Source organism: Kryptolebias marmoratus, linkage group LG10, assembly GCF_001649575.2.
Source record: "Kryptolebias marmoratus isolate JLee-2015 linkage group LG10, ASM164957v2, whole genome shotgun sequence".
In the NCBI taxonomy this organism is placed as follows: domain Eukaryota; kingdom Metazoa; phylum Chordata; class Actinopteri; order Cyprinodontiformes; family Rivulidae; genus Kryptolebias; species Kryptolebias marmoratus.
Window position 1 is genome coordinate 23,712,487 of NC_051439.1, and position 10,706 is coordinate 23,723,192.

Genomic DNA, 10,706 nt, shown 5'->3' on the forward strand with positions numbered 1-10,706 from the left:
AACGTTCAGAAATGGAGACACACCTGAGGAGTCCTCATGATGGACGCGCTCCTAAAGCTGATTCAGTGTTTCTTTCAAAATAAAAGTAGTTATGTTCGTAAACATTTACATTTCAGATTAAAAGGCAACAAAACTGAGAGAATGGCCAGGGGGTGAATACTTTTGGGAACCACAGTAAATATCAGTGTCCAGTTTTTATTATTTTACTAACTTTATTTAAAAGAGCATTAAGGAAAAAAACAGTTTGAGGTTTATTCTGAAACTCTATTTCCTGTAGTAAATGTTAGTTTGGACACAGATCAATAAAACAACTGATTGATGGAAAACTACAAACAAACAGCAGCTGCTGACCTTTGACCTCTGATCACCTGACTGGAACAGAATAAATAACATCTTACCTGCTGTAGATGGCTCTTTGAACTGATGAGCTACAGGCTAGTCTGAATGATGAAGAATGGTCTTCTCATTACATGGTTCTTTACACAGACCTCAGGGCTGCAGCAGCAGCTAGCAGTAGCACTTCCTGCAGGAATATTTAGGCTGAAATAACTCCGTATGTGAGGCTAACGGCCACGGGGAGCGCTTTTAAAGATGGCGGCAATCCGGACCTCAGCTCGCCGAGATGAAGAACACGCCCGCTTCAGGAGTGCTACAGCCGGCTGCTGCTGCTGTTTGGAGACCCCTCAGAAATCGGTAAAAACAGGTTTTATATCAACTGATGAGGACTAGCCTTTAGCTCATCAGTCCTGCTCAAAGAGCCATCTACAGCAGGTAAGATATTACCTGTCCTCGTGTCAAAATGTCAGAAATGTCCCTTTAGTCTTTAAGGTTGGTTTGATTCCTGTAAAAACACAACATGATGAAATATTTGTCATTTCTTTGATGTGCCTCATTTTATTTTTCCTGAAATTAAAAGTAAAATAAATAAAAAACGAAGGATTTTCAACTGAGATTCGTCCAGAATTTAACGGTTTGTGTTTGTAAAAGAAATAAAAGCCCAGAAAGCAGAAAAGCTGCTCCGTATTAATTCATGGTTTATTTCAAACTTCCTGTAAAAACTGGGTGTGAAGTAACGAGGGGTTAAATCAGGATTAGAGATTATCATCCAGGTTTGAAATGCAGAGGAGCCCAAAGTTAAAGTACCACAAGAATTGCACTCATGTCCTAAACAAACATGAAGGATACAGAAAAATGTTGTGAAATGAACTTTTCAGATCATCTGAGTGACGGGAGCAAACCGGGGACACGTCCACGTCCACGTCTTTGTCCTACTGAGCTGAGTTTCCACCCCCTGACCAGAATCCCGTACCCCCATAGATTTATAGATTTATACATAGACTTATATAGACTTCTTTCCTCTATTTAGGGAAACTATTCAACATGTAACAAAAAATATGATATTAAGAGTTGATTTCTTCCATCAGGAACAAAAAAAAAGTTGTTTTTAGTGGAAATATTGCCCTTAAACCAAAGAGTCAGATAAAATGATCCTAAAAAGAGCTCCGTTAAAGTGTTTCCTTTTTTTAAAAAAGTTCTTTTCTTTTCACTAAACATGCAGATTTACAGAAACAGAAACAAGAGAATTAAAAAAGTTCAGAGAGGAGGGGAGCATCGATCCAGAACGTCACAGTTTCATCGCTCATGTGCCACCATGGGGAGGGGAAGGGGGCAGCTTCACACAAATATCTGTCTGGACCCTTTGGTTTAAGACAGAAACCCCACAGAGGTCAGAGGTCAGAGGTCACGAAGCACAGACTGTCAGCTGCTGAGAGTCGAATCGTTTCTTTCACTTCCAGCTTCCAGCTGATCTCTGAGGGTTTCTGTCTTTAATGAAAGAGGACAAACACCTTTCTGCATCTGTAGGTTTCCCTTCTGCCTGCCCCCTGCAGACCACAGGTCAGTCCACACACACACACACACACACACACAGGGGGGAAATCAAACGTTACCTAAGACAAACAGAAATGATGATAAAACATGAAATCACCACGTGGACCACTGACCGCCTCCTGTCCTTTCAGTTCATGTAGAGGGAGGGGGGGTACTGGTTCTGGTTCTGGTTCTGTCATTTAGTTTCCAGAACCACAGCTCCAGCTTCCACCTCCAAAAACAAACAAACAAAAAGAAAGAAAAACCGAGCTGAAAGCAGCCGAGCGAGCGTCAGCTTTAGTGTGCCGTTTGTTTCCTGGATCTGATCCGGAGTCAGAAACCTGCTGGAAGACTCAGAAATCCCTCAGCCCGTCAGTGAGAGGACCAGAACCAGCCAGAACCAGCCAGAACCAGGCGGCTCGGATCGTTTCCCTTTTCTCTCGGAGCAGGAAGTGGGAGGGGGCGGGGCTGGTGTGCTCTTCCTTCAGGTGACTTCCTGTCCGACCCTGCTCAACGGTTAGTGTTATGTGCTCTCAGGCTTTTCCTAAAAACAAAACTGTTCAAAAGGTGACGTGCAATTTTTATCCTCGAAGCCGGGATTTCCTCCCAGATCAGGTCCGACCCGACAGCTCCCAGCATGCTCCTGGCTCCTAGATGAGCGGTTCGGAGTGCAGGGAGTGCTGGATCTGCTGGATCTGCTGGATCTGCTGCGGCTGCAGAGGCGGGGGCAGCTGCAGCGGCAGCAGAGCCTCCACCATGTTGTGGCAGTGTGGCGGCGGCGTCCCCTCGCTGCTGGAGCTCTCGGCCACCTCGCCGCCGTGGAAGAAGTAGTCGCTCTGCACGATGAAGGCCTCGATGACGGCCTGGTTCAGCTTGGTGGTGGACAGCGTGTCCTTGTTCTCGAAGTCGGGCCTCATCAGGGTGGGCCAGAAGCAGATGGACAGGTTGTCCGGCGTCATCAAGGTGGTCTTGCTGTGCTGGCTTACCCTGAAATGGGTCCAGAGAAAAGTCTGAACATTTGAACATGCTGAGCAGCTGAACTGGATGCTAGCTGCAGCTGGTTTTACCTGTTCAGGTGTGTGATGATGTATTTGAAGACCTGGAAGTTGACTGAGGGAAACTTCTTCACGATCTCTCGCAGGACCTGGACTCGCTCGATGTAGTCCACGATTTCTGGCACGGAGGGAGAGGAGGATGATGAAGGTTCTCAGTCACAACAATCCTAACTCCTTCAGGAGAAGCAACTGGACTTCTCTGGGTTCTCTGTGACCTTTGACCTCTCATCCAAGAGGCCCTTGGGATGAGAGAAACCAGAGAAGAAGTCCAGCTGCTTCTGTAGAAGACAAGGTTCAGATCAGCAGCTTTAATGAACCTGAAATAAGGATTAAAGCTTTTTCCACATCCACCAATCCAACTGCTGCAGCTGAGACGTCAGAGCTTCTACCTTCCACTGACCGCAGAGCTTTCAGGACCATTTACACATTTATTCAGCCCGAACATCAATCATCTTAATGAGCAGCCGGCCACAGAAGCTGACCCTCTAATGGCTCGCAGAGGTCAGAGGTCAATAATCCACAGGACCAATAAAACACTTTAATCAACTGGAAGTTTGAACAGTTCAAACTGAAGCAGAAACAGGAAAACATTGATTTCCTGTTTATTTCCTGTTTCTCAGCTTCCATCACGCCTGGTTTCAGCTCCGCACCTGTTAGCAGTTTGACCCACGATGTTGTCTTATCGCCTGCTGCCAAAAGGCACAAAGAGTGGGACGGAAAACTAAACACCTTCCTCCAGTTTTACCATAAAACCTGTAAAAAGAGCTTGTTTTCCAGCGAGTGCAGCCTGAGCTGAGAGATGAGAGCGTCTCTCTGCAGCTGTCCTTCAGAGTATTTTTGGTTCATTAATCTGCTTCTTCTCAGGAGAAGCTAAACGACGAGCCGAGAGCCTGACAGCATCCCGAGGCTGAAAAAAGCCTCTTAAGTGTGAACGATGAGACGAAAGTGTGGAAACGTCACAGAACCTCTGCAGGGATGAAGATGTGGGACAGCAGACAGGATGAAGGTGGATGTGGAGACTCATTCGTGTTGTCGTCTCACTTTTCTCACTCTGAGCGTTTATTAAAAACCTGGGCTGGAAACTAAACTGAGTCTGACTGCAGAGAAAAAACAGGATGAGCTGCAGTCGAACAGAGACACTCTGAGACTAAAGTGGGACAAACCAAACCTGGACCACAGTTTTATGTCTCAGCCCAGGAGAGTCGATCCTGCGGCGCCCGTGGCCTCATCGACACGTGAACGCCGCTGGAAACCTGCTTTCATACTGAGCCACGTTCTAATCTGTTGTGGAGAACGTCCGGTCTGAAAGCATCTCTTTGGTTCATTTATTAAATCCAAGGTCATTTTCCAATCAGCCAGGAGGAATTCACAGCAAATATTCAACAGTCCAGCTGCTCTGATGTTTCTACCTTCAGGAGCTGAGGTTTGGGTCTTTGTGCCTCGTTAAAACAAGCAGCCCTACTGAGCGACAGGAACTCTCTTCACTGTTAACGACCGTCTCAAACGGTTAAACTCATCCCGTTATCTGCTCATGGAACTGATGCTCTTACTTGAAGCCTCCAGCAGCTCCGGGTGCAGGCTGTAGGGGATCAGCGGGTCGGGCAGGTCAGCAAAGAAAGCCTTCAGCGCGCCGGCGACGGCGTTCACCGCCACGTCCATCGCCACGAAGTCGATACTGTGATCTACGAGGAGAGAGGGAGAAACAGTTTCATCCTCTGCAACAGCAACAGATTCAGCCTGATTGGACACGATCAGCTCTCCTCTTCCTCCCTGACCCGTCCAATCAGAAACCCCGCCGCAGACAGGCTGAAGACTTCTGCACAGAAACAGGCTGCAGACGTCCAGTTTCTGCTCCCCTCCCGTCATTTAAGGTCAAATAAAAGGTCTGTTTGTATTCCTGCTTGGAAACTACACGAGATAAAACCAATCCGCCGTGTGGAAGTTCTTCTTCTGCTGCTCTCTGAAACCCAAACGACACGAGGAATGAAGAGAAAAATCTGAGAGAATGACAACCTCCCAGAACCTGACTGCAGGGAATACGTCAGAGTTTGGGTTTTTACCTAACGTTACTGAAGCTGGGACCTGGAAACTGAAATATAAACCATACGAAGCGCTGAACGGGCATTTTGTTTTCACATCTAAAGAGCTATAAAACCTGATTTACTGAGGGTTAAAGACATTCAGGCGGTGGATTTCTTTGTGATCAGTAATCGATGCGAGGCGTTCTGCAGCTCACGCAGCGCCCTGTGTGACGGGCAGTTCTGCCCGCAGTGGCTCCGCTCGGAGCCGATGGAGCCGGCTCTGTGGGCTGCTGCTGCGCTCAGGCCTGGAATCGCTCCACTGGAGGCTGAATTTATTGTGAACTTCACACACAGCCTGGGTTTATGGGGACATAACTCAGATTTACTGGGCAGGTGAGCGTTTTACCTTGATCGAACTGTTTCTGCAGGTTGTCCTGGTCCGTCTTGTTGCCGCTGACTCGATACAGACCCTCCGTGGTCAGACCTGCAGACACAGACAGACACTCCTCAGAGACCCGAGTTCAGGCTGAAACCTGCTGAAACTTCGGCTGCTTTGAGGCGAAGTTCTGATAAAAAGGAAGCTGCGCCCGTCCGCGGTGACCCATCGGACCGGTGAAAAGGAAAGAAAGCAGGATTAGCAGCAGCTCATGTCTCGGCTGAGGAAACTTTACGGTCAGACAGCTGTCGTGAGACACAAAGCTGCAGATCTGTCTGTGTTTATAAATCAGTTTGATGCGCTGCTGAAACAAATCTAATAATTATCAGACGAATGTCGAGTGTTTTCTGCTCAAAATGCACATCTTCTACCCTGTAACACAAATGTACCGAATGTTTGGAGGAAACACTGAAGGCTTTGAGTTTGTTCGTTGGTGCCTCAAACCTCAGCTCCAGCTTCTCTCGTGTCTCTTTAATCCACTCAGGTGTATCGGCGGCGGTTCACGCTTTAATTCCTCGTCTGTAAACGGTTGTTCCTGTCGGTCAGCGCGCCGCCAGCTGGCTGCTGTCGCCATGTTTGCTGCGACTTAATTAAAGCCATCATGAGAACACAACACACCGAAAATCCACTGGGGCTGTGGTTCTGCACCGGAGCTGTTCGCAAGGTCATCCAGACTGCAGCAAGGTGTGTGTGTGTGTGTGCGTGTGTGTGTGTGTGTGAGTGAGTGGGGGTGTGTGAGTGTGCGCAGAGGCAGTTAAGCAGAAACTGTATTATGTAAATTCAGCTTTAATGGATTCATGTAAATTGTGTCAGCTGTGAGCCCGAGTAGGGGTGTGTGTGTGTGGGAGTGTGTGTGTTTATTTGTGTCTTTGTGAACATATGTTTAGATTAAAGTGAAAATACTTACACTCTCTTCCTAAAAATATGTATAAATATCCAATTCAAGCAGCCTTATGACTAAATAACCTCGCTGTAATCAGGAACCCACTTGACCCAATTTACCAACTGAAGTGTGTGTGTGTGTGTGTGTGTGTGTGTGTGCAGCAGTGTGTTCAGTCAGCAGAAATGTAAGCTGCAGTTAAACAGAGTGCCCTGCTGCTGCTGCTGCTGCACAATAACCGTGTTCAGATTACGGCGCTCACAACCGAAAGCCTCGACTTTCAGCCCGATCAGACATTTATATCAAACAAATTACACGGCAGAGCGGCGATCCATCAAAATGTTCCTCTGAGTCACGTTCTGGTTGCTCCTGATCTGCTTTTATTTTGTGGTTTGATGTTAAACAGCTAGCTGCACACCAGGACATGGACCACAGAAAGCCCAGAGGCTCCTGAAGCAGACATTTAACGGATCAGAAGCCAGAATGAACCTTAAAAGGCCCCAAATGTTAGATCCAGGTTTGTGTTTGTTTTAAATAATAAATGTTAGAGACGCTGGTTTTATCTGTTATCTCTGTATGTTTCAACCTGAACCTAAAAGTGTCAGGAAATAAACGAGGACGTCTCACAACTTCCAACTTCCACGCCTCCGAGGAGTGCAGCCATGTTGAGGGACTTCTCAGCATCTTTACATGTTTCTCCTGAAATAGTCCCAAACTGCATCCTGACGCCTGCAGGAGCTCCAAATGTCCAGGAATCACACTGACGACAAACAAGAATTATTCAGAACCGGTCCAAATCTGACCGTCTCCATTCAAAGTGCAGAATAACGTGCACAGCCTAGAATGCAGCTCCACCAGTCGTGCACATGAAAATGGGCCGTTATTTTCAGAAACGAGGCCACGCAGCTTGATGGTCAGTGAGCCCAGCGATGGAAGTGACGCCTCACCACCCTGTACATCAGCAGCTCGTTCCCATGGCGATACTACGACACACCTACATTTATACGCCCCTCCCCCCGACACAGTCGCTTCAGATCACGCCACAGACACGCTGCCACCACGCTGGAGAACCACCAGTCAGAGGCGAAACAGCAGCAGGTTGACTTCAAACCTGAACGACGATGTTGTCCAAACAGAACATCTGAAGTGACTTTAATAACTCGAAGGAGCTGCAGGAAACCCAAACAAACAGATTACTGAACCACGACGTACAACAAACACACGAGGACTAAATACTAAAACAGAAATGGACCCAGGAGTGGAGCTCAAACTACTGAAATATACAAAAATACTGCAGAACAGAATAAACCAGGAAGTAGAGTCATAATAAAGATGATAAACTAGACAAACCTTAAAACTGTTTGAGGGAATAACTGCTCCTTTCCTGAAGATCTACTGTGGCTTTAATACAGCCTTAGTAATTATTCATTTATTGTTTTTTAAATGCACTAAACCAAGAGTAAGATGTTAAATTAATCTTTGTTGCCTTTAGCTGTTAAACAGGTTTCTTTTTTTACTGAAGATGAAAAACACTGTGGTTGAGTTTTAAATTAAATTCTGTAGGTGGTTTTAAATATTTACATCTTATTTCAGTGTTTTATCTGCTCAACACAAGAGGCTCATATTTCCTATAACAGAGGGAGAAGTGAACGCAGCATCACCTGAACCTGAACCCTCCATCGGCCTTTTTACAAGATGTCACCACCCTGTCCATCTCTGTCCCTCCTGAGGACAGGCTGTCTTCCAAACAGGACACACACACACACACACACACACACGCAGGAAAGGAAGTCAGCAGCTCATGTTTGCATGCTGGTATCTGATGAAAACTGATATGATCCAATATCCTCACACACAGTTACTGCATCGCTGTCACCACTCTTCATCTTCATGGTTCCATCTCTTTATCTGTCTGACACACACACACACACCCTCTACCTGTCTGCCGTCATTTTATTGCCCTGATAACCCAAACAACAGGAAGCTGCATCAGTAAGAACACACACCTAAGATCTGAAAGAGAAAACTATAAAACTGCAGATGAGTCAAAGTTGAAAGATTAAATCCATAAAAACAGAATAAACCCAGAGAAAGGACGGAGGAAGAGTCTGATCTCATCTCAACTTCAGAACTTTCTTCAGGTTTCAGCAGAAACAAACTGAGACAAACTGTTCTGGCGCTGTGGGCGGAGCTTCTGAGGAGTTCTGGCTGCAGTTTCCCTTTAAATATAAAATGTCCACATGAAAAATAAAATTATCTCACAAACTCTGTGACCGTGAACAGATTTCTTCTCTTGAAGTATAAATCAGCAGAAAAATAAATGTCCTGATCTGAACAAAAAGCTTCCAGAAGAATTATTAATCATTTCTTTTCAGGCCAGCGAAACATCGATCAGGTAAAAACAGCATCTGTTCTGCTCTTTAAATCTCTTTATTGCTAATTAATTCCTAAACTGAAATTAAATGTGTGGACAGAGAGCTGATTTTTCCCAGTGGACTGTAAACGCAGCGTTTCAGAATCGAGCTGAGCCGCCAACACGGGGAGGTGTGTGTGTGTGTGTGGGTGTGTGTGTGAGAAAACCACAGAAACCACCACAGCTCCATGTGTGACAGAAACAACCAAAGGTGAGCAGCTTTCTGTCTTTCTTCCTTTAACGCTCTCCGTCCCTCTCTAAACACACAGCTGGTTTCTCTGTGAGTTTAATGACAGCCATGGGTCGATATGAGTCAATCCAGAGGCAGAGTGTGTGTGTGTGTGTGTGTGTGTGTCTGCAGCTGGATGATTTAATATGTGGGCACCTCAGCTAACGAGATCCATACACAGTCCCAGCAGGCCCCAGAGCCTCAGCTGTGTTAACACGTGCACACTTTACTACTGTTAACCTGGACCTTCATCACGTGCACACTTCCTGTCTGAACCCCTGTCCTTACAAAGCCAGCAGCTTCAGCAGCTTCAGCAGCTCCTGCAGCTCCTGCAGCTCCAGCAGCTCCTGCAGCTCCAGCAGCTCCTGCAGCTCCTGCAGCTTCAGCAGCTCCTGCAGCTTCAGCAGCTCCTGCAGCTTCAGCAGCTCCTGCAGCTCCTGCAGCTACAGCAGCTCCAGCAGCTCCTGCAGCTCCAGCAGCTCCTGCAGCTCCTGCAGCTCCAGCAGCTCCTGCAGCTACAGCAGCTCCTGCAGCTTCAGCAGCTCCTGCAGCTCTGAAGAAGGTGGGGGTCTCTCTGAGCCGGGACTCCTGGAGGCCAGTTAACGACTCAGAAGCTGCCAGTTTTCCATCACAGCCTCACTGAACTCTGGGTGAGCAGTGAGCCATCAGGCACTGCCCCACGTTTATGATGTAATCTACAGGAGAGTTCTGGAGCAGTTTTTAATCAGTTCTTTATCATCAGAGAGGGTTTTAGGCCTGCAGAGGCAGCTGGACTGCTCTGCTGACAAACAACAACTATTCTGTTGCATAAATTCTGTAAACACGCTGAAACTGAAGAGAAGACTGAACCTCTGAGACATTTAGAGACTTCCTCATTAAAGCTGTTTAGTCCCCATCAGTCCCAGCCCAGTTAGGGACAAACCTGAACTACCTGCAAGGACCCCGGCTCGTACCCAGGCTCCGCCCACACCACGCTCACACACCTGAGAGATTTAAATCCCATCTGAATCAATCTGTCTCTGACAAACAAACTAATGTTTAAGGTTTGTGTCCATCTGAAACAACACGTCACGGCTGTCAGAAACGCACACAGACACACCCACACACACACACTCACACAGACACACACTGCATGCATTTATTTCTGGAAAGAAAGTGATGACAGAGACGGGAAGAGACGGTGGAAACAGATGATGAGGTGAGAGCAGAAAGTGAGAGAAAGGCAGGAAAGGGGATGACAGCAGAAAGATGGTGTGAGGATGAGGAGGGGACGGGAGGAAGGAGGGGACAGAAGGACGGAGAGGACGGGATAGGAAACCTGAAGAAAGACGTGATAAACTGAACACTGAGCAACTCCAAACTAGATGAAAAGGAGCAAAACACAAGCTAAAAGCTACAGGAGCAAAAGGCTAGCTCACTGCTACAAATAGCAGAACAGTAGCTAAAAGCTAAAAGTAGCATAAAGGACAAAAACAGGGCCATGTTTTAAAGGAACTGAAGAGATCTCCAGCTGTTCCAAGAGGGAAATCATTGTAAATAAAGTTTAATATTTGGAAAAGTATAAGAATTACAAAAATAAAGTCGTAGCAGCAGCTCCTGAATCAGCCGAAGGTTTTGATGAATAAACAGCTAAAATAACACAAAGTCTAAAGTTAGGAGGTAAAAACTGTACAGAATATAAAAACAGGAAAACAGCAGCGTGACGCTGAACCAAATAATACAAAAAAATAAAACAGCAGGAAAATAAAAATAAACAGGAGCTGAAGGACGTGGGGAGGAGGAGGAGAGGAGGAGGAGCAGGAG

General features: G+C 46.5%; 1 protein-coding gene across 1 annotated transcript in view; it reads right to left on the reverse strand.

The window, feature by feature from the left end:
• Window positions 1-1,011: 1,011 nt before the first annotated feature.
• arhgap5 (Rho GTPase activating protein 5) overlaps window positions 1,012-10,706 on the reverse strand; it is a 28,632-nt gene continuing 18,937 nt past the window's right edge. Inside the window, exons 4-7 of the mRNA XM_037977972.1 lie at window positions 5,352-5,429; window positions 4,475-4,606; window positions 2,937-3,042; window positions 1,012-2,856 (exon numbers count right to left, since the gene is read on the reverse strand). Coding sequence (XP_037833900.1) covers window positions 2,520-2,856; window positions 2,937-3,042; window positions 4,475-4,606; window positions 5,352-5,429 — 653 coding nt within the window. The 3' untranslated portion in view covers window positions 1,012-2,519. The remainder of the gene's footprint in view (window positions 2,857-2,936; window positions 3,043-4,474; window positions 4,607-5,351; window positions 5,430-10,706) is intronic.